The sequence below is a fragment of the Rutidosis leptorrhynchoides genome, chromosome 5, assembly GCF_046630445.1.
Source record: "Rutidosis leptorrhynchoides isolate AG116_Rl617_1_P2 chromosome 5, CSIRO_AGI_Rlap_v1, whole genome shotgun sequence".
Classification (NCBI taxonomy): domain Eukaryota; kingdom Viridiplantae; phylum Streptophyta; class Magnoliopsida; order Asterales; family Asteraceae; genus Rutidosis; species Rutidosis leptorrhynchoides.
Genome location: NC_092337.1, coordinates 389,427,241 through 389,452,763, shown reverse-complemented (window position 1 = coordinate 389,452,763; position 25,523 = coordinate 389,427,241). Strand labels below are relative to the sequence as shown.

The window sequence follows — 25,523 nt, the reverse complement described above, 5'->3', positions numbered from 1 at the left end:
TTCCTACAATATTGAACCTCAATATTGATACGTGAGCACTCATAACTTAACTTTTATTTATCAATAGTGTATCCCTGACTAGTGCTCGAGAAAATAAAATTATGCATGCTTGTATATTTGATATTGCCCTTAGATAGGTTATGTTGAATCTTAAAGGTTGTTATACTAGGGATGAAATAAGGTATAAGATATGCATGTCATTAGAAAGCTAGCGAAAAATTAAGAACTTTTCATTTAGATATCGAATGAATTCGATGAACGGTTAGAAAGTTATGAATTTAACAATTAATTTCGTAATTAAGATTGCTAATGATAATTAGTGAACTAATTTTCTGGGTAATAAAAAGTGGTTATTTAGATTCTACTCGTCGAGTAGATGAATTTTCATATAAAGCACGTCTCGTTTCGTTGAACGGTTGTCAAGTTATGGACAAAAGAAGTTTTGCAAATTTTGAAAAAATGTCGAAAAGGGAACTGAAATTCTCGCTGATCTGCGTTGTTTCAGATTTAAGAAAAAATACCACTGAATTCTTTGCTGTAAGGTCTAGCAAACGACTCTGGCCGGTTGTCAATTTGAGTCTCGACGATTTTTCTAAAAATCGTCAAAGTTGACTGTTTGGTCACATTTTAAAATTCTGAAAAGAGCTGAAACTTTTTATTAAAAATGTCAGTGTTGTATCAGTTGTCATGGTCGGCCTGATGTGTGTTTACTTTTGCCAAAAATCATGTTATATCTTTGTGGTAACTAGAATTTGCAAGCTTTGTCCGTTTGTCAATCCGAGTTTCGAGGAATTTTCTAAAAATCTCCAAAGTAGGCTACTCGGTCACTTTTGTAAATTTATTAAAGCTGAAAAATTAACTTTGAAACGCCAAAACCGCGTTGGCAACTACGAGTTGTCTAGGTTTAGTTTACTTCTGTAAAATTTATGCTTAATCTTTTTGGTAATGTGTAACTTTTATCTTTGGCCGTTTATCAATCAGAGCTCCGATAATTTTTCTAAAGGCCGTTTAGGCATGTTTGACCGAAAATTCATTTTTTGTATAAGTTATTGTATTTTTGCATGCGACCTCGTTTTTACTTTAACCTTTGACTTTTGACCTTGAATTTTGACTTTTCCGTTAACTTTTCAGTTAATATTTTTGTATTGACTTTCTATAAAAACTAAAATACTATTTTATGATTATGAAACCAATTGTGATACGTTGTTTCACACGTCACCTTTTACTAGAATTTTAACTGAGCATGGGTAATATAACATGTTACTATACTGTTGAGTCAGACTCGAGCATTAGGATTGTGGTACACTATGACTTGGCCTAAATTGTTAGACAAATATTGACCGTCATATAAATATATATAATTAATATAGGTTCGTAAATCTAAGGCCAACCCTACACTTGTTCAATGATGTTATATGTATTTTTACTACAAAATACAGTATGGTGAGTTTCATTTTCCCTTTTTACTCTTTACATTTTTGGGCTGAGAATACATGCAAATGTTTTATTAACTGTTTTACAATATTTATATGCGTGAGTTTCATTTGCCTTTTTACCCTTTATATTTTTGGGACTGAGAATACATGCGCTTTTATAAATGTTTGACAAAATAGACACAAGTAATTGAAACTACATTCTATGGTTGAATTATCGAAATCGAATATGCCCCTTTTTATTAAAGTCTGGTAATCTAAGAATTAGGGAACAGACACCCTAATTGACGCGAATCCTAAAGATAGATCTATTGGGCCTAACAAACCCCATCCAAAGTACCGGATGCTTTAGTACTTCGAAATTTATATCATGTCCGAAGGAGGATCCCGGAATGATAGGGGATATTCTTATATGTATCTAGTTAATGTCGGTTACCAGGTATTCACCATATGAATGATTATTTTTGTCTCTATGCATGGGACGTATATTTATGAGAACTGGAAATGAAATTCTTGTGGTCTATTAAAATGATGGAAATAAATGATTATGATAAACTAATGAACTCACCAACCTTTTGGTTGACACTTTAAAGCATGTTTATTCTCAGGTGTTAAAGAAATCTTCCGCTGTGCATTAGCTCATTTTAAGGACATTACTTGGAGTCATTCATGACATATTTTCAAAGACGTTGCATTCGAGTCGTTGAAGTTCATTAGAGATTATTATCAAATAAATGACAGATTAGGTCATTTATAGTTTGGATATTATGAAATGGTATGCATGCCTGTTAATTTTCGATGTAAATGAAAGTTTGTCTTTTGAAAAGAATGCAATGTTTGTAAAATGTATCATTTAGAGGTCAAGTACCTCGCGATGTAATCATATGTTGTTGTATTCGTCCCTATGGATTGGGTCGGGTCGTCTCATGTGGTATCAGAGCGGTGGTCTTAGCGAACCAGGTCTGCATTAGTGTGTCTAACTGATAAGTCTTTAGGATACATTAGTGAGTCTGGACTTCGACCGTGTCTGCATGTCAAAAGTTTTTGCTTATCATTTGTGTCAAAAATCACTTACTTATCATCCTTAAGACTAGACGCGTTTTCCTGCATTTATTACGTAATAGTGTATAGACGAATTCTTGTCTTAGCATATCTATTACTGTGAACTTTGACTGTCATTTTTCAAAGATTCCTCCGTAATTTATGGGATTTTGGTATTATATATACATATGTAAATTATGTATTGAATAATATCAAATCTAACTCCTATAATCTATTCCATACAAAAAAAATTCATTTCCCTGATCAAACGAGATGGATCCCTCAACCAGTTCGAACTCCTGAGATTCCGACAGTTATGCCGATATGGAATTTCACTCAAGCTCCGAAAACAGTGTTACCGGAATGGATCAACCAATCAGCCATCATCTATTCTGGATGAAATAGGGATGGGTTCGTAGCCTCCTCAATTATTGGAGACAAGAAGAAGGTGATCCTTTCCACCCACCAAATTGCCCTATTGGCGATGAACCTGAAGCACTTACCGGCGAACCTGTTCGTGAAACCATTTTCTCTCTCATTTCCAGAGTATCTCGTCACGATTATATCCTACATCAAATCCTAGATTTTATTTATCCGCTCGTCCCAACCGACAATCATCCCGGTGTACTAGCAGAAGTTAACGAACTTCGTGCACGCGTGACGGCTTTGGAGCTTATGGTGCAAGGATTACAAACACCATCAGCAGCACTGGCAGCATAATCAGTACCGCCAATAACATCAACATCGCAAACCTCAATACTCTAGACATCAGCAGCATCACCGGCATCAACGGTATCATCATCATTAACACCAACAGCACCATTACCATCATCAACAATCACATTCGCATCACACGCCTCAACATCATAATCTATACCTCGGATATCAACATCACACGCATCATAGATACCAAGGAGTACCAACAACAACAAACGATGAAGTATTGATTCATAACTTCATCTGAGGAATATTCTACGGCGATTATGTAATCTCTAAAGTCTTATAGATTATCTATTTCCACCCTAACCCTAAATCAGATGAGTGAACCAAAATGAGTCAAGGAAGAATCGAAACCCTAACAAGGATGGTGAGCGATTTACTTGTTATACAAGCATCAATGGCAATTACCGGAAGTATCATCAGCAGCAACAATACCGTTAGCATCACCAGTATAGTCAGTAACGTCAGCATCGTCAGAATCAGCAACACCTATGACATCACAAATCCCATCAGTTCAAGAATCACTGTGAAAATCGTTACCAATCAACAACGAATATGTTGTATCAACGAGTTATATAGTATTAACTCATTCCTTCTGAAGAATTATTATATGTTTTATATATATGAATTCTGGAATTATAATAAATCTTTTTGTACTAAGCTATTAAGTATGAATTGAAAAAGAGTAGATACTACTCGTTTAAATTCATATTACTAATATCTTATGATGTACATCCTTCATTAACAACTTAATCATCGTTAACCACAATCTCTGTTTCAATCTAATGAACTCCGGTTCATAATAAATCAAGTGTATCATTCAATAACATGTTTGATTATACACTTTCATCTTCGATATACCCGAAATTTACGGGAAAACAATATTCGTATCTTGCGAAGTTAGCAAGAGTTCTATGAGCATCAGCATGATTCACTAAGGAAATACATATAAATATTGAAGCATTGATTACATTAGTGAAATACTCCGCAAAGATTATGTAATCTCTAATGTTTTAGAGAAAATTCATTTCTAATTCAATCCGAAAATCAAATGAGCTTAGTATGATATTAACTCATTGAATCTGTATTACATCTGAAGAAAATATACCCACATATATTTTCATAAAGGTTGTAATGAGAATTCTTGTTCAAAATATTATTTGTGAAATTTTTTTTTTTAACGGGTAGGTAATACTCGAGAGATATATAAAATCACAATTAATATGTTACATTCTTCAATTCTGATTCAATAATCATCAACTAAATCAATATACATTCTTCTATAGAAATCAAAACAACCATACTCATTCGAATCTAATTACATATTCTGATTTTGGGAATTTCAGAATTCAACTCGAGATACAACCAAAATCATCACTCTTAGATCTTTACATTTTTCAAAGCTATACTTTGACTTCAAAACTGTGATAGAACATCACTTTTAATCGTAACACACAAGATGGATATGAAAAATCATTTGGATATTGCCTATGACAATCTGCAATTAAATCCCTTCGAAATTCTAGAAGACACATCAAATAATAAACAATTGAGATGATGATCCAACCACACGTTATCCGAAGTTTTGTACCTGAAAAACTCTCGAAACCAAAGTCATAATCTAACATGTACCTGCATCGAATTCTTCTAGCAAAAACAACATTTCGATTCCTTTTCAAAGTAGCCAATTTTGTCACAGCTCCAGCAAGTCAACTTCGATTTTTCAGTCGGACCAGTCTTATTATAACCTTGATAGATACGTTGCCCTTTCGTCATTATTACTGGGGAATCTTTCATATTCCACTCTATTACCACCAGTGTTTAATCATCTAAAACACGATTCTTCTGAACCCACCTCAGATTGCTAACCAAAGATTCAGATATTAGCATTAAATGCAGAGGAAACATAAAAATTGTAGATGGTTTAAACGGTCAAAAGTTTGATGATAAAAGATAGTGAGATGGTAAAGCTCAGAAAAAGAAAGGATTTGGTACTGAAAAACGGATTGAGCAAAGTATGAAGGAAGCCGTGGACAAATCACAGAGACTAAATCTGCCTTCAAAGGATCCAAATGATTCAGTGCCTGCTGAACTCTTTAGCAAACACCTTACTTCTTATTCTAAACCTTCACAGACAGATATTCTTCATCATCATCATATCTTAAATGTTATAAGATATCTTCGTATCTTCCATTATACATATTCTCCATATCTTTGGAGATATTTTCACAACTATTCTTATCAAGTATCATTTATCTCTCCGTAATATCTGCAACATAAAAGAAACCGTGTTAGTTTCTAAATTCTGAAAAATTCGAATATGAATGTTTTTGAAGTAGTGTTGGGAACTGATGCATGAGTTAGTATAATATAATGACACTTGATCAACGTCATTATATTACAGTAATTCATACTGAGTTTCTAATGGATGTGATGATTCACAGGACATACCGTCATCATGTACCATTTACACGACTCTTACATTCTATCTAATCTCTAAATATATCAAGAAAATATTTCTTGATGATTCGGTCCTTTTTAGGGTATTCTGGTAATTTAACAAATCAGGATTTACCATTACCCTATCCTTCTTAGAACAATTACTGTGTTCATTCTGAAATCCATACCTACGAATTCTGGACCATTACAAGAGCTATTTAATCGCAAGAAGAAGAAACGAAAGGACAAAGCTCCGAAATAGAAATTAAGAGTATGAACCGCAGTAAATAGAAGAAAGCATTAACTGGGGATGACGATGACTATAGAAGACAGAAGCAGGGACATCGAAATATAAGGGAAGGTATAAAACCCAACAACCACCCAGAAGCTACAAACCGTGCATATCAATACGTATTGCCACGTAAAGGTACGGGAAAATTAATAACACTATAACCCCAAGATAATAGTAGAAGTAAATAAAATCTTCCGGTGGTAGAGGAAAGAGAAGGATGACAGATGTAAAAATTAAGAGTATATCAAGGATCAGAATGGGATGGAGCATATTGACGAATGTTTTAAAGTATGAACTGAGGAGAAAGAATAGAAGGTGTGAGTTGTAAGGAAACAACGGGGGTAGATTTATAGAAAAATATCCGACAGAGCAATCGGAACAGATTATTACATTTACTCAAAGAAGATCCTGATTTCCTAAATCGCCGAAGAATCAAATCTTAATATGAAGATTTCTTCTAAATTCCTTAAATTCCGGAAATCAATCTTGACTACGTCACCGGTTAAGTCAAACTTACTTTTATTCATTTTCACTCTTAAGTGATAGCTTCATTCGTGCTCTTCACAAAAACAAATCATTTTATCTATATTAATCAATGATGATAAAACCCTAATTATCAGTTCATATACGTCATGAAAACACTCTTACTGTTAGCCATGACAACCTCTATCAAATTTCGGGACGAAATTTCTTTTAACGGGTAGGTACTGTGATGACCCGGAGATTTCCGAACAAATTTAAACTTTAACCTTTATATATATCCGACACGATAAGCAAAAATCGGTAATGTTGAGTCTTGAATGTTTTGAAACTATATTCATGTAATCAAATACCTTTTGACCATGCCAAACGATTCACGAACAATTACGTGTAAATATATATATATATATATATATATATATATATATATATATATATATATATATATATATATATATATATATATATATATATATATATATATATATATATATATATACATGTGTGCTTATTAGATTGACATATATTATAAAACATTGAACGGATTAGTTGATATGAATATAGGTTATGAGATCTATGTTATGAACTGGGAAAGGTTATTAAGGTACTGAATGGATAAAACTTTACGTAAACGTATTTGTTCGATGTAAGTTTATCGACGAGATTAAAAGATAATATCAAATGATTGAGTTATCAGATACATTGAATTATGATAATGAGTCTTTGTATGAGGTCCACTTTGAATTAGGAAACCCTTACTTTTAACGGTATTCGGAATATTTGGAAAAGTGGTTACATGTAAAAACAAAAGTGTTATTATTAAGGATTAGACAGAAATTGGTGGAGGATTGAATATCCTAACATTTAATTGATCTATTTTCCATACGAACGAAAACGATTTGCGATATAAGAGAATCGGATTATTTGATTCATTAGATATTAAGAAAGTGTAAAGAAATTAAGCTAGACGTTGGCGCATATATGAAATTATATCAAATTAGGTTTGAAGTATAAACAGAACGTGTTAAAAGGATTTTCTAACGAATTTAAAATAAACTTAGAACTACTGTCAGTTGTGAAAAACTAAATATTATATTATCACATTAATATTTCCATTATAAACGATACGTACGAGTTAATATTTTTAAATGAAAATATATATATATATATATTTTTCGAAGTGATAAATTTATAATACCAAGTTAGTCATAAAACGTTTTGATTTAAACTAATGTTATTAAAAATGTTTCGATAAATAACGAGACTATTAGTTATAAAAGGAAATGACCAAAATACTCAAAAGATTAAGTTACACTTTGAATGGGTTAGTTTTTAATTAATTTAAGTCTAGTTAATAATAAAGGTACATGTCACGAAACGTTTAATTTAAAATAAAATATTTTGATAAACAACGAGTCACTTATTTATAAAAGTAAATGACCACAACGCTCAATTTTATAAGTTACATTTTTTATAAGGTAATTTATTGATGAGTAAGTCAAATTTTTGATAAAGGTACACGTCGCGTAACGTAAAAGGCTAGTTTTCTAAACGTACGAAAGTGCGCCCGAAAAACTGAAAGTGGTACATGAGTCGTGAGACCACGACGGTGTCATTTTTGTAAAAATTATATTTTTACCATGAGCGTAAATATAATATAATATTTAATTAATTCTAAAGATTAAATATAATAAATATTAAATAATATATATAAGTACATATAAAGTGTACGTGTGTAATGTTAAAAAAAACGTGTGTCGGCAAGTAGTTTACATGGATACCAGCTGTGTTATAGTGTCATGTGAATGCATGAAGTAATAACATCATCCCTAATTGCTTATAAATGGAACGAATCGCGTTTTATATTTCATTCTTCACACTCGATCAATCACATAAATATATATATATATATTTATTATTATTATTATTATTATTATTATTAATATTAAGATTATTAATCTTATTATTATTAGTATTAGTATTATTAGGAGTGATATTATTAGTATTATACATAAAATATTACGACGAGGTCATGAGCGGGTCATTTCAAGACAAGTTTTATGAGTAGGATAGGGCTAAGGAAATTATGAGTTATGGCTATGGAGGTGATGGGTATGGTTCATGGGTATGCCCGTGAGGTCAATTTAGTGTTTGTCATCTCCGTTGCGTCTACGTACCTTTCCTACAATATTGAACCTCAATATTGATACGTGAGCACTCATAACTTAACTTTTATTTATCAATAGTGTATCCCTGACTAGTGCTCGAGAAAATAAAATTATGCATGCTTGTATATTTGATATTGCCCTTAGATAGGTTATGTTGAATCTTAAAGGTTGTTATACTAGGGATGAAATAAGGTATAAGATATGCATGTCATTAGAAAGCTAGCGAAAAATTAAGAACTTTTCATTTAGATATCGAATGAATTCGATGAACGGTTAGAAAGTTATGAATTTAACAATTAATTTCGTAATTAAGATTGCTAATGATAATTAGTGAACTAATTTTCTGGGTAATAAAAAGTGGTTATTTAGATTCTACTCGTCGAGTAGATGAATTTTCATATAAAGCACGTCTCGTTTCGTTGAACGGTTGTCAAGTTATGGACAAAAGAAGTTTTGCAAATTTTGAAAAAATGTCGAAAAGGGAACTGAAATTCTCGCTGATCTGCGTTGTTTCAGATTTAAGAAAAAATACCACTGAATTCTTTGCTGTAAGGTCTAGCAAACGACTCTGGCCGGTTGTCAATTTGAGTCTCGACGATTTTTCTAAAAATCGTCAAAGTTGACTGTTTGGTCACATTTTAAAATTCTGAAAAGAGCTGAAACTTTTTATTAAAAATGTCAGTGTTGTATCAGTTGTCATGGTCGGCCTGATGTGTGTTTACTTTTGCCAAAAATCATGTTATATCTTTGTGGTAACTAGAATTTGCAGGCTTTGTCCGTTTGTCAATCCGAGTTTCGAGGAATTTTCTAAAAATCTCCAAAGTAGGCTACTCGGTCACTTTTGTAAATTTATTAAAGCTGAAAAATTAACTTTGAAACGCCAAAACCGCGTTGGCAACTACGAGTTGTCTAGGTTTAGTTTACTTCTGTAAAATTTATGCTTAATCTTTTTGGTAATGTGTAACTTTTATCTTTGGCCGTTTATCAATCAGAGCTCCGATAATTTTTCTAAAAGCCGTTTAGGCATGTTTGACCGAAAATTCATTTTTTGTATAAGTTATTGTATTTTTGCATGCGACCTCGTTTTTACTTTAACCTTTGACTTTTGACCTTGAATTTTGACTTTTCCGTTAACTTTTCAGTTAATATTTTAGTATTGACTTTCTATAAAAACTAAAATACTATTTTATGATTATGAAACCAATTGTGATACGTTGTTTCACACGTCACCTTTTACTAGAATTTTAACTGAGCATGGGTAATATAACATGTTACTATGCTGTTGAGTCAGACTCGAGCATTAGGATTGTGGTACACTATGACTTGGCCTAAATTGTTAGACAAATATTGACCGTCATATAAATATATATAATTAATATAGGTTCGTGAATCCAAGGCCAACCCTACACTTGTTCAATGATGTTATATGTATTTTTACTACAAAATACAGTATGGTGAGTTTCATTTTCCCTTTTTACTCTTTACGTTTTTGGGCTGAGAATACATGCAAATGTTTTATTAACTGTTTTACAATATTTATATGCGTGAGTTTCATTTGCCTTTTTACCCTTTATATTTTTGGGACTGAGAATACATGCGCTTTTATAAATGTTTGACAAAATAGACACAAGTAATTGAAACTACATTCTATGGTTGAATTATCGAAATCGAATATGCCCCTTTTTATTAAAGTCTAGTAATCTAAGAATTAGGGAACAGACACCCTAATTGACGCGAATCCTAAAGATAGATCTATTGGGCCTAACAAACCCCATCCAAAGTACCGGATGCTTTAGTACTTCGAAATTTATATCATGTCCGAAGGAGGATCCCGGAATGATAGGGGATATTCTTATATGTATCTAGTTAATGTCGGTTACCAGGTATTCACCATATGAATGATTATTTTTGTCTCTATGCATGGGACGTATATTTATGAGAACTGGAAATGAAATTCTTGTGGTCTATTAAAATGATGGAAATAAATGATTATGATAAACTAATGAACTCACCAACCTTTTGGTTGACACTTTAAAGCATGTTTATTCTCAGGTGTTAAAGAAATCTTCCGCTGTGCATTAGCTCATTTTAAGGACATTACTTGGAGTCATTCATGACATATTTTCAAAGACGTTGCATTCGAGTCGTTGAAGTTCATTAGAGATTATTATCAAATAAATGACAGATTAGGTCATTTATAGTTTGGATATTATGAAATGGTATGCATGCCTGTTAATTTTCGATGTAAATGAAAGTTTGTCTTTTGAAAAGAATGCAATGTTTGTAAAATGTATCATTTAGAGGTCAAGTACCTCGCGATGTAATCATATGTTGTTGTATTCGTCCCTATGGATTGGGTCGGGTCGTCTCAGAAGATGTCTCCAAAACCGCTTTCCGAACTCGTTATGGTAGTTATGAATTCCTTGTCATGCCATTTGGTCTCACTAACGCACCGGTGGTGTTCATGGATCTTATGAACCGCGTGTGCAAACCGTATCTCGATAAATTCGTTATTGTGTTCATCGATGACATATTGATCTATTCTAAAAATGAAGAAGAGCACGAACAACATCTCCGACTTGTGCTTGAACTTTTAAGACAAGAACAACTCTATGCCAAATTCTCCAAGTGTGAATTTTGGTTAAAGGAAGTTCAATTTCTTGGTCATGTTGTAAGTGACCAAGGTATTAAAGTCGATCCAACGAAAATCGAAGCCATTAGCAAATGGGAGACTCCTACTACTCCTACTCACATTCGTCAATTTTTGGGTCTCGCCGGGTACTATCGTAGATTCATCGAAAATTTCTCTTTGGTTGCACGTCCTCTAACCGCATTGACTCACAAGGGAAAGAAATTCATTTGGGCGACCGAACATGAATCCGCATTCCAAATCTTGAAAACGAAGCTAACCACCGCTCCTATCTTGTCACTTCCCGAAGGCAATGATGACTTTGTTGTATATTGCGATGCCTCAAAACATGGTTTTGGGTGTGTATTGATGCAACGAACGAAAGTCATTGCTTATGCTTCTCGACAACTCAAAATTCATGAACGAAACTATACGACACATGATCTCGAACTCGGAGCCGTTGTCTTTGCACTTAAAATGTGGAGACACTATCTTTATGGAACCAAGAGTACTATCTTCACCGATCACAAAAGCCTTCAACACATTTTCGATCAAAAGCAACTAAACATGAGACAACGAAGGTGGATTGAAACCTTAAACGATTACGATTGCGAGCTTCGTTACCATCCCGGGAAGGCAAATGTAGTAGCCGATGCCTTAAGTCGAAAAGAAAGAGCGGTGCCTCTCCGTGTCCGAGCTTTAAACATCACCATTCACACCAACCTTAATAGCCAAATTCGGGTAGCCCAAGATGAGGCTCTCAAGGATGAAAACATCTCTCTCGAACACTTGAACGTCCTCACCTCTCGATTCGAAGTTAAAGAAACCGGACTCCGATATTTCGCCGGAAGAATTTGGGTGCCTAGTTATGGGGATCTACGAAGCCTTATTTTAGATGAAGCCCATAAGTCACGATACTCGATTCACCCCGGTGCCAATAAGATGTACCACGGCCTTAAACAACTATATTGGTGGCCGAACATCAAAAGGGACGTAGCTACTTATGTTTCCAAGTGTTTGACATGTTCCAAAGTCAAAGCCGAACACCAAAGACCGTCCGGACTACTTCAACAACCCGAGATCCCGCAATGGAAGTGGGAAAGGATAACGATGGATTTTATCACCAAGCTACCAAAAACGACGGGCGGTTATGATACCATTTGGGTTATTGTTGACCGTCTCACCAAATCCGCACACTTCCTTGCCATGAAAGAAACGGACAAAATGGAGAAACTTGCACAACTTTACATTAAGGAGATCGTAGCCCGACACGGTGTACCATTATCGATTATCTCCGACCGAGATGGCCGTTTCGTTTCTAGATTTTGGCGTACATTGCAAGAAGCGTTGGGAACGCGTTTAGACATGAGCACCGCATATCATCCTCAAACCGATGGACAAAGCGAACGTACAATTCAAACCTTAGAGGACATGTTACGAGTTTGCGTGGTTGATTTCGGAAAAGCTTGGGACAAGCACTTACCTCTCGCCGAGTTCTCTTACAACAATAGTTATCACGCGAGTATTAAAGCCGCACCTTTTGAAGCGCTATATGGCCGCAAATGTCGTTCACCTCTTTGTTGGGCCGAGGTAGGCGACGTGCAAATCACCGGACCCGAACTCATTCACGAAACCACCGAGAAAATCGTTCAAATCCGAGATAGGCTTAGGACGGCCCGAAGTCGTCAAAAGAGCTATACCGACAAACGACGCAACGATCTTGAATTTCAAGTCGGTGACCGAGTAATGTTAAAAGTCGCACCTTGGAAGGGTGTAATCCGTTTTGGGAAACGCGGGAAGCTAAATCCGCGGTATATTGGTCCTTTCGAAATCTTGGAGCGTATTGGAACCGTTGCTTATCGTTTAGATCTTCCGCCTCAATTGAACTCCGTTCATCCTACCTTCCATGTATCTAACTTGAAAAAGTGTCTTGCCGAACCCGATATCGTCATCCCTCTCGAAGAACTTACTATTGATGATAAACTTCATTTTGTGGAGGAACCGGTTGAAATTGTGGACACCTCCGTCAAGACATTGAAACAAAGCCGAATCCCGATTGTCAAGGTTCGTTGGAATGCCAAAAGAGGACCCGAGTTTACTTGGGAAAGACAAGATCAAATGCAAAGGAAGTATCCTCATCTATTCGTGAATTCGGAAACGCAAGATCTCGAGGAAGAAACAACGACTACTACGCCTACTTAAATTTCGGGACGAAATTTCTTTTAAGGAGTAGGTAATGTAACATCCCGCCTTTTTCCATTTACTTTTCCGTTATACTAATATAAAGTCCGTTATATGTTTATAACATCTCCCGTTGATACGCGTTTTAAATTATCTCGTTTAGGTAATTCCCGCACCCGAACGAAAGTTGAGGGACTAAACTTGACAAGGGATCAAACCCTTGACTAGGTCAAAGGGTCAAACCCCTTTCACCCATTCATTATCATCTCCATCTCTCTCTCTTTCTCTCTAGCAAGAACACACACCCATTTACCAAATTCATTCAATCATCATCTAAATTCGATCTAGGAGGCTTACAACAAAATAAACTACATATTTGTGATCCTCTCTTCATCCTCTACATTTTGATACCAATATCATCAAGTTTGGGTAACATTTCTAAAACTCTAGATTTCTTTAAATTCGTGTTCTTGACTTATAAAGTTGTTAATTAGTGTCTATGGCTCATCGTGATGTCGTGTATGTAATTTGTATGCTCGATTCGTTGTTTTTGGTGTAACTAGTTCATTATGAAAATTTGCTTGCTAAATCTTTGATTTTGAATGATCAAATGTTGTTAGATTGTTAAAGTGCATGTTTTAAAAGTGTTACTAGTATCATTAGCTTCGTTTTGATGTATAGGTTGATTAAGGAAACTCCAAGAACATGATTAGTGATTTTGTGAACTTGGATTAGGGTTTGATAAGCTTTAGATGAACTTTTGATGCACCAAATGCTATGAAATATTGTAGATAAGAATTTTGTTGCAATGTGTGTATGATTACCTTCGAAACGGCATATCATACATGTAAATTGGTTGCCCGAATCATAAAATGCGTTTTAGAACTTGAAACTTTGATTATGAACGTTTAATGTGGTTTTTGGTTGTTGTTAGTGATGAATTGCTTGATGAAATGTGCTTAGTTGTTTTCCTTGTCAAATTACCTTTCTAATGATATAGGTTATGCGTTTTAAGTGTTTTCGGTGCATGAAATGTGTTATATTGTATTTTGGTTCGTGACTTGGACCATTTTTTTCTGCAAACTGCATGATTCCCAGGTATTGCGCGCCGCGCATTTACCCGCGCGCCGCGCAGAATCAGAGATCCCAGATGTTTGCCTTCTTGGTTGAGTTCTGACCAGAAATTGCACTTGGGTGCGCGCCGCGCAAAAGCCCCAGGCCACTCTCTTTTGTTTTTAAATGTCACAAAAATGTTTCCGCTTAACTAAAACTCCGTTTAACATGAAACTTGACTATTAGGCTCTTATATGACTTCTCGTCTTGGGAAAATTGTCGGATACCCGACCCGACCCCGTTGACTTGACTTTGACCAAGTTTGACTTTTAGTCAAACTTAACCAAACGATTATACAATCGTTCTAACATACTTAACTACTTGTATCGTGCATGAAACTTGACAAATTGATTCACATGCTATATTAATCGAGTCGTAACGAGCCATAGGACTAATTGAACATCTTTGACCAATCGTGACTATCGTTATTGATACAACCTATTTGTTTAGGTCAAGACTAGCATTGTTCTTTGCACACATTTACTTGTTGAAGTACTTTACTACTCGTGCATTCAAGGTGAGATCATAGTCCCACTCTTACTCTTTTTGAACTTACATTTGGGATGAGAAAACATAAACATTTCTTTTACTAAGTGAACACAAGTACAGGAAAACAAACATTCTACATACGAGTTTAGAACAAAATCCTCAATTCGATTATCATTAGTTACACTTGCCGGGTGTAAGCGAGAACTTATGTTGTATGGATCCATATGGGTTTGACAAACCCACATTCAAACGGTTCGCTACCGTTTACGAATGAAATATATTTTCGAGAAACAGTGTATGTTCTAGCACTAAGTGATGGGGTTCAATGGAAGGAAATGTTAAGCATTGATAATTGGGTGCTCGTGAAACAAACTTTTGGAATGTATTACTATTATTTCATTGATGCAAATCTTGTGGTTCACTTGTACTTACTTACTTAAACCTATGATTTCACCAACGTTTTCGTTGACAGATTTCTATGTTTTTCTCAGGTCCTTGAACGATACATGATACATGCTTCCGCTCATTATTTTGATACTTGCATTGGATGTCGAGTATATATGCATACATGGAGCGTCTTTTGAATACTTTTAAATTGTGTCGCATAAGTTTCATTTGTACTTAAAACTTTGTATCGTAACTTGTGGTGGAACTATTCTTGTAAACTTGAACAACCTTTACATTTGAAATGAATGCGACATATCTTTTGGTCAAACGTTGTTTTAAAGACTTATGACCACGTAACGGGACCTAAGTAGACGGCGCCGTCAATGACGATTTGGTCGGGTCGCTACACTTATGATCTTAACTTTCTTTGAAAATTGATTTTCAATTAGTTGAACAAAACTAAACACATTGTCATACACATCCTCTTTACTTTTAAGCATATAAATCCAAACAGCTCTTGAGTAATCATCTACAATAGTTAAGAAATACTTGAAACCTTCTTTACTTTGAATTTTAAAAGGACCCCACAGATCTAAATGAACTAAATCACCAAGACTTGTGGTTTTTTGTTCACTTAATGGAAAAGGTAACCTAGTTTGTTTAGCCTTATGGCAGATTTCACAAGGTTCAGTATTTAAATCTCCTTTTAAAGAAAGTTTAGTTTTAAGAACATTAAGAACTTGATCTGAAGGATGACCAAGCCTAGCATGCCATAGTTTACAAGATGCATAACAATTACTCACACAATTACTAGCAGTAAAAGAAGAATCATGAGTATCATCAAAAACATATAATCCACCATCCTGTTTACCAGTCCCTTTTATTTTCAAGTCCTTCAAATCCTGAATATAACATCTTTTATCATCAAACCTAACACTTAATTTATTATCTTTTGATAATTTGTATACAGACATTAAGCTAACACAGTATTGCTAACACAATATTCAGGCACAACAAGAACATCAAAAAGTGTGATATGATCATTGATTTTTAAGTTTTCAATACTTTTAATTAATGCTTGAGTACCATTTGGATGTCCAGCAGTTAGCTTTAAATTCGAAACATTTACCAAATTGAATAAGCCTTTTTCAAAAAGTGTCATATGTTGATTAGCACCAAAATCAATAACCCATCCCTTAAAAACATTTTTAGATTGAGAATTAAGAGCATTAAAGTATTTATTAAAATTTTCATTAAACTTTACACTGCAATTAAAGAAAGTACCTGCCATATTAGACTGAGTACTAGATTCAGGTGTTTCATTTATAAGGCTTAAAAGCTTCATCATCTGTTCATTTGAGAAAGAAAGGGGAGAAGAACTAGTACTTGCTTCTTTAGAAGCTGTTGTATTGTTAGAAACACTTTTAAAATTGTTTTGAGATTGATATCCTTGATTTGGCTTATAGTTATTATTATTATTAAAGTTTCTCTTATATCCAGGAGGATATCCTACAATTTCAAAACATCTATCAATGGTGTAACCAAGTTTATTGCATTTTTTACATTTTAGATTTTAATTTGGCCCTCTTCCATTATTAAATCTTGAACTGCTATTATTGTATTTCATATCTTTATTAGTAGTTTGAGCAATAAAAGCAGATGTTTGAGGTTTAGTAATCACATTTTCTTTTAGATTTATATTTCTATGTGATTCTTCCCTAGACAAAATAGCATAAGCACTTTTCACATCAGGCAAGGGGCCTCTCAACAAAATATTACTTCTAACAGACATATAGCAATCATTTAAGCCCATCAAAAATTGCATTAGTTTTTGTACCTTATTTTGTTCTTTAACAAATTCACCAGCAGGACAATTACAAACATTACCACAAGTACAAGCAGGACCAGTTATCATACAATCATATTGTTTCCATAAACTATTCAAACTGTGATAATAATCAGATAAACTGTTTTCATTTTGTTTGATATAATTTATCTTATGATGCAGATTATAAATGATTGAACCATATATCTTGTTGTAGATCACCACAAAATAGAAGAAACGAATGAAAGAAGCAGCGGAAGACTCTTTCAGATAAGATGCCCAAATTTCACAAACCCTAACCCTAATTTAGGGTTTCTTCAAATAATTTTGATAAGAAGAGAGAGCGAAGAACATAGATCCACAATCGAACCCAGAAAGAAAGAAGAACTTCAAAAAAAAAAACCTTGTTTCAACAAACCAACGAACAAACCCTAAATTTCTTCAATCGAATGATGAAATCAAACACGAATCAACGAACCGTACGCTCTGATTCCATGTAAAATATATCAGATTCAATCACAGAATACTTCAATCAACAAAATTACAATCTTAACTATGACGAAAATAAAATCGAATAGACTAAAATCTCTCAAACAACAAACTGCAAAATTACAATCACTAAGAGTGATTGATTGAATGAATAACAGAAGCACTTTATCGATCTGATTAATGAAGATGAAGATGATTAGGGTTTTGAAGATTGTGTTTTTTAAGAGAAAACCACAGGATTGAGAATGAGTGACTGAATCGTTGGAGACAACTGCAACCCTAATATGAGATATATGCACCAAAATAACTTGGTCCCCAAGTAGCCCTTTAATCTTCTAAAAAATGCAATATGGTCCTCCAACTTGATTCCAGCTTTAATCTACAATAACTTGTCAACTTTAGTCCTTCACTTTAATGAATCCAGCAATGCCAATCCTTCCAGTATAAACACCATTATTCTGCAAACACTAGAACCAAAGAATAAATAACAATTACAAATATAAATAAAAAATAAGCTTGAACAATTTATAAATTTTAACAATGCCACTACTTTATTACAAGATGTTTTCATCCTGACCCTTCACCAGCAACAAACTAAACTACCAGATTTTGACACTTGTACCAGCTTAACAAAATTTAACTAACTACTTCTTCCTCCTTCTATTGACATTGAGCTGATAATCTTCTGTCAATATGGCTTGATCACATTCCTCCTTGGCCCGGATGTACTAGCCTCAACATTAACTTTTGGATTGACTTGAGAGTTGACTTTGTTGACATCTTCAATTACCTGCACATTATCATTTCCAGCCTTATTGCCCATTTAAATTGATCATGTCCTCATAGCCACAATTAAATTCACCATGTCCACTTTCACGAGCTACATACCTTCTGGAACTTCTAACTTTGGGCTCATCATTAACCGGACTCATTTCTTGCCTAGACCCACTTGACATTTACACTTCTGCTGGCCCATCTTCTGCTGGCCCACTAGACCTATCACCCAACGAACATAGGGGCGTATTTATTGATCCGTATTAAAAAAGAAGGAAGGAACTCAGGAAACACATAGAGAGATTATTGAGAAGGAAGTCAAGTTTTCACCAAAAATTGCTTCTAGTTTTTTCTTACAATTTTTCATTTGCTTTATTGAAAGTGAAATAATAATTTAACATTTGAGGATTTTTGTTGTTAAAAGAGTTGACCACGAAGATACATGATGGATGAAAACTTCTACTCCGTATATTTGTTTTTGAAATTCGGAAAATAAAAAGAGACCATAATTAGTTAAACTGTTATGAGAAGGCATAACACATGTTCCCTCTAAAATATGAAAACTACAAATGTGGCTTGACAAAAGGATATCTTCAAGAGTTACGTTATACAACTGTTAAATTCAGAATTTAAGGTCAAGAGTTACATGAAATTGAAAAAGCAAAACGAAATTGTGGCTGCTGGGATTCGAGCCCAGGTCTCCGTGGAATTCTTACCACTAAACTACAGCCACATAGTTGTTTTGCTTCTTAGTTTTAAAACTGATATTATTCTTAACGTTAGACGTTTTTCACGTCCAAAATATTTTAAGCTTACTTATTATAAAGAACACATATTGTAAATCCACACACAATTTCAATATAAAACTGAAAATGGAAAAATAAATGGTTCGCAACTTGTGATTTTGAAGTGAGCAAAACATAACTTTTTAGTTACTCCGTATGTATCAAATTTTCTACTAAGTACTTTCTTCTTTACAAATTGATCTTTTCAGAGAGTAATATGTTTTTTTTTTACGTAGTCTCACTTGATTTTTTTAGATAATCAAACTTACATTGAATGATAATATAACTAAATACAAATATATTGGAATGTGGCCCATAAGTCTAACGCATAAGCAATTTTTACGGGTCAAATGGGTTCATAATTATCGCTTGTGAAGTTGTAACTTCTAAGATGTAACGGTTAAAGCAGACGCTTGTTGAAGTTAACAGAGATTGCTTAGTATTATTGTAAATTGGTAATGGGCAAGATACATATGACTGATTACAAAAATTTCCAAAAACCCATTAAATTAAATAACCTAAATACAGTACTTCGATTCAAATTCCCCTACGAAGTCACAATTGTTATTCATGAACTCTTTGAAATTGAACGAACGAGAACTACAATTTTGTTATATGAGGTATTTTTTTTCTTAATTTCTATATACTAGTACGTACATTTATTAAAGATATTAAAGGTCACCAAACTAAATTGGAATCTTTCTGTAGTGTTCCTGATATAGTGATAGTACAATTTGTGGTCTGGCTCTCTTGATAAAAAATAAAATAAAAAATTTAAGTTCCGCGCCTGTATGTAGATATTTGTAGCATGCACATATAAGAGTACGTATGTTGTTTCATGTAAATTTCTAATGAGAACGAATGAGAATTCGTTCATATATACGGTTAAAGTGTCCTATAGATGACATTTAACTCTATACTAATTCACGTAAAATATCGGCTACAGTATAACCTTACTACACATTATACCAGTAACCCTTCGTTTATTTAATTTAATTTCTATACTAAATGGCACTCGCCCATCTCCCTTCTTCCCCATTCCTCTGGTACCTTCTTCCCTACCTTCCTCTTACACCATCTTCCTTCCATCTATCATCTTTATCCTCTTCGACCCTCCTCCAAATTGCGTATTCATCCTTGGAATCCCATTTGCTACAAACCCCCAACCACTGTTACACTATCGCAGCTTTTTTCCCCTTCCCTTTTTTTTATTTTTTTTTATTTTTTATTTTTAAATCCTACTCTGAAACCCTAAACTCAAATGAGACTGCACATCACTCTACAATCTCCATCGCCATCGACCATCGTCTCCATCACCGTCACCATCGTCTCCATCACCATCGCCTACAACACCCACGCAGCGATTCCTATGGGTTTGTGATTTTCAATCGATGAAATAAGGTGTTATTCCTCTTTTGGTGAAATTAGGTATTCGAAATCTAAAGTTGTTAGATTCTGCAATCTCAAAGTCAATTTGAGGTATATCTATAGTTTGAATCAGTATGTCTCTTTATATGCATATTATGGTTGTTTTTTTTAATTATGTAGTTATTATCTGTTTTTCTACATGTTATACCTCAGTTTTATTTTTGAATTTTGTTTAGCCATTTCGATTGTCTTTGTTTATTCATATTTTGCATCTGATGCTTTGTGTTGCTATGAATTCTGACAATTTTGTTTTTTGTTTTTTTGTTTTTGTCTTTTTTTATCTACGTATAAAGCAATGAGATTATTACAATAAAAGATTAATATACAAAAATCAATACAAATGAAGCGTTATTAGAGCTGTGATTGAAATTCTTATCATATGATTGTGTATAGAATTTTACTGATTTTTTTCTTCCTCCTTTTTTTTATGTTCCTTAGAGTAAATGAATTAATTATTGCAAATGTTCATTGCTACTGATAATCTGATTGTAGGTGTTAAGATGGATGGATTAAGAATACTATGTAATAGTTAAATATATCTTTTCGATTCAAATTTCGGTTCCATCGATTAATTGGCGTACTAAGTTGAAGGTGAATCAGGTTATACCTATTTGTTCTTTTTTGGTTTATTCTTGATTATGTTTATCGATTTCGTTTGCCCAATTTAACTAAAAGTAAGGATTTTGATCTTCTTTTTTTTTTTTGGTTGTTGTTGTTCTGCAGATGATGATAACGATGCTAAAACGTGGATTATTGAATCGAGAATTTGAACTATGGAAGAACTTGATCTTTAAAAAAAAAGTTAGGCAAAAAATAGGTTGTGCAACTATTCTTCTCTACTTTCATTATATTGATTCGATTATTTTTGTTTTGTACGCATTTGTCAATTTCCGCCTCTGAATTTAGTTTTTGTAACATCAAATTTTTTGTGTTTTAACTCAAATTGTTCTTACCTATCTACTCAAATTTAAAGGTACTTACTACACTTTTCCTTTTAGTAAAGATGATAAAGAACACAGAAAGATTGTAGCCACATTTGCTTACAAATTTGGAGTGTAAAGACTAACAACCCGATTTGCTTAATCATGAGATTATGTGATTTTTTTTTTTTTTATTTTGTTGCTTCTCTTCTCTCACACTAACTAATTGGTAAATATCAAATATGAAAAGATGCATGTGTCCTGGCCTCATTGGTATAGGTGGCAATTTCAACCCATTCACTAACATTCCTTGAACAAAACGATTTTTTCCAATTGCAAATAGTCCTTATAGTCACCAAACAAATGCCACTTAAAACCTTCAAAACGAATTTATCATGATGACCAGTTGAAGCAGCCAAGATGAATGGGTAAAACTTAATAACTTAGATAAAGTTGAAATAGATTAAATAGTTAATAATAATATGCAGTGGTTTAAATGATCCTTTCAAGACCTGCAGAGAAAAAGTCTAATATGTTGTAAAATTCATTAACATTGGGTTTCAAAACGTAAGTTAGCTCTTTGCTTGGCCTTTTAACATGGCTAAATTAGTGTCATTAGTAACAGGAGTTCTCATCATGGTTGTCTTCATAACAGGAGTTCAGAGATCACTCAAGCACTGTGATTACAAGTGGAAGTTCAAAAAAAGTTACACAAACAACTTGAGCTATGATTATTTACTGTTTATATAAATATTGTCAAAAAGTTATGGAGTATAGGAAGTGTTTAGAGGTTCCCATACCAAAAAAATACCCACTATGACACACAACCTAACATATCCAGATCATCCATTTTGCCCCACACATAAAAAAAAAAAAATGTAAGCGCAAAAAGATAACCATATTTATAATATTTTTTCAGATTTAATCCATGGAGGAAGATGTGATGAACATGGTGTTTGTGTGCAACATCTTCCTACATCAGGTTTGGTTTTTTTTGCTGTGTGATTTCGTGTTTTAGTAGTTTTATAATTGTGTTTAAATATACGCTTATTCTATGTTTTGCAATTCATTCTTCCGGCTGAAAACAGTAACTAATGGCGTTAACTGTTTTTGAATACAATATAGGCTATATAATATTTCTTCCGGCCTTCCTGTAATGATTGGTATATAATATGTTTGGGTTTGGGTCATCCCAACTCAGACAACTCCTCAAACTGAACATATTAATGTGGTTGGTAACGGTTGATATTTTGATCTACTGCACCAAATTTGGTATATTTATGATATGAAATGTAACAAACCTATTTCAAAAAAATTTCGATAATGTTCCTTTTTGCAAGTTAAATTCTGTTTAAGAAGTTAACAAGTATCTATTAAAAAGGGTCATTTTAATCTCTTTAGAAGGGGAGTATTTTGGGATTCATGTGTATTTGGTCATTAAGTTGAAGATCTGGATCATTTCTGAAACTGCTCTTTCTATTTACTCTGCTGCTGCTATATGATGAATTTGCTTTTTTATGATTTTATAATGGTCATGAAGATAAGTATAGGGGTCTACAATCTGGTGGTGTTGGTGTTGGAAATTATTTTCGATCCAAATTACTGTTGTAATGTAAATTGGATCAATTCTGCAATTGCATTGGGTCAAATCTGGCTATTTAGATTTGATATGGGTCATTTATGTTATCTTATTTTTGGATAGGGTCAACGATACACATATAGTAGTTTATGGACTGTTTATGGTTGCTGATATGGTCAGATTTGGATTACAAGAGTTGGCTTAGGTAAGAAATGCCATTTGTATTTATGTAGCCAGGATGACTATTGGATTTTATTTTGTGTTAGTTGGTGGCTTATCAAGTATTATGAGTACTCTATGGGTGATAGAAGCTATTATTATGGGCTACTTCTTAGACTGATGGTATGCATTTGTTACCATTGATCGGGACGGGTCTAAGAGCAGATTATATACTTAAACTAAAACTAAAACGTATCGAGGAAGCTACATCCATAGATGAAAATCAAACAAAGGTTGCCAAATCACCAGTGAAGAAAGTTCAAATCACCGTTGGACAAAAAAAGTATACAATCAGAAAAAGGTTACGGTTGCGGAAACCCAAGATAAAATCTTATACTGTTTTGTAATATGTGTTATAATCTCATTCCGTTGTATGTTCATTTTCTGTGGAAGCGTTTCTAAAGCAGTACCTCTACAGGTTGTTTATATTCAAAATTTGAGTTTGTATAATCTTTTACATGTTGTCTTCATATATGACCTATCATGCGCATTAAGTTTACAAGTCAGTGGAACGCAAACTGAAGTCATTCATTTTGTTTGTTACATGATCAGTGACCGGTCAACTGACACCCGAAACATACCGTAGCAACGCTTGGGTGGGTCAAAAGACTACGTAAGAGTTTTAAAAAATGTTCGTTTGTTTTATTTGTAGGTGCTAAGTTTGAAGACTACAGAAACTAATAGAGTCTTGGTACAATTGTTATATGCAGATTGTGCAGGGCATGTCATCTGAATATAGTAGCAGCTTACGAGTATTTGGGTTGAATTAGTTGGTATGGAACACTAAAAGGTAAACAAGTATTTTTTTTTTCTATTCTTTCCTTATTCGCGCGCTTCTTATCAGTTATCTTCTGATGTTGATCCTTTTAGAAGCTCTGCAAGTGAATCACATTCTTCTCGGATTCCAGTGCGTATGATGCTCCTCCTAATAAGGCTATTATGTCATGTTGATATTGTTCTTTTACATCATATTTTTTTTATCTACGCAGCTGCTATTAACTTGCTTTTGGTTACTTTTTAAAATGGGTCGCAAGTCTTTGATACAATCGTTTATCGAGTGTGATCACAGACGCCAAACACCTATTGATTTAAATGTTGGGATCTTCAATTCTGAAGGTATGCTGATGATGTTTTGAAATTGGATGTCTTAGTTTTTCATGTACTGCTATTTTTTTAATTGTTGTTATAATTAATCTTTTTACAACTATTTTCCTGATTTTGTTTGTTTTTCGATCAGGTGTATCTTCAATTTATCAAGACCTAGGTGACTGTAGTTACAATTGTAACAACTGTGATGCTACATTTTGGTATGAGGAACGAGTCAGGTCATGTTCTTGAAGAAATTAGTTATGTTATCATGGTTGTTGTGAGCAGGGTCATGTGTGAGTTTCCAGGGATGTAGACCCTCCTGATAAAGTCTTTTATGGTTAGTACCCTAAAATATGCCTCTCAGGCAATGTAATAGGCTGTTTAAAACTTCAATCAGTAGTTATCTCCTAAAAATAGCATATAGTTTTTGAATGTACATAGCATAACTCTGCTAAAATATGCTCTTAATGGCAGTTGAAGACCTCCTTACCTTAAATATATATCAGTGTTTTAACATTTACAATGTACAACTCCCTTCATAAACACCTTCTTCCACAAAAACCTTTACCCTTACACAACCATTTAACTCCATTCATCAACCCTTCATTATTAATTTACATTGATTACTTAATAAACAGACTATTTACATTTAATATGGCTGATATCCTTTGATTATTTTGTTGTATCTATGATGTGGAAGAATTTATTGCAACCCTTGGTAACAATTAGGTACCGTTTCTTACAAAAGTAATTTGTACTTATATATATATTTTTGTACCATGTATTGCTTTAATTAATGAATTCGTCTACAGTTCATGGATTTACAGCAATCGATTGTCCGTTAAAAAAGGCTTGAAGATATACGATGATTTCATTGCATTATGGAGTCAGCCGATGGTACGTTTTTTGGATTGCTTCTACTTAAGATTATTAGATTTGATCATTTGCCGACATTGCATACATAAGCAATGATATATTGCAGCTACCTCATAATTATTAGTGTATACACGCTATGTGTTTGTTTTAATGCCTTCAAGAAGAAG

The 25,523-nt window shown here is 33.7% G+C and overlaps 1 protein-coding gene and 1 long non-coding RNA gene across 12 annotated transcripts in view; one reads left to right on the top strand and one right to left on the bottom strand.

Moving 5' to 3' along the window:
• Positions 1-17,287, bottom strand: part of LOC139849809 (uncharacterized) — a 30,444-nt gene extending 13,157 nt beyond the window's left edge. Inside the window, exons 1-4 of the mRNA XM_071839431.1 lie at positions 16,981-17,287; positions 16,657-16,881; positions 16,370-16,515; positions 15,850-16,274 (exon numbers count right to left, since the gene is read on the bottom strand). Coding sequence (XP_071695532.1) covers positions 15,850-16,274; positions 16,370-16,515; positions 16,657-16,881; positions 16,981-17,287 — 1,103 coding nt within the window. The remainder of the gene's footprint in view (positions 1-15,849; positions 16,275-16,369; positions 16,516-16,656; positions 16,882-16,980) is intronic.
• A 2,975-nt stretch (positions 17,288-20,262) lies between these two features.
• Positions 20,263-25,382, top strand: LOC139850278 (uncharacterized). 11 transcript variants are annotated; one of them, XR_011759980.1, is made up of 9 exons: positions 20,263-20,724; positions 21,166-21,273; positions 21,397-21,490; positions 22,513-22,575; positions 23,296-24,004; positions 24,102-24,507; positions 24,629-24,817; positions 25,181-25,209; positions 25,293-25,377. It is a non-coding gene; the product is annotated as an uncharacterized lncRNA (long non-coding RNA). The 11 variants fall into 11 exon arrangements; XR_011759977.1 differs by having other exon boundaries at positions 22,249-22,575; XR_011759976.1 differs by having other exon boundaries at positions 22,249-23,809; positions 23,944-24,004.
• Positions 25,383-25,523: the final 141 nt, after the last annotated feature.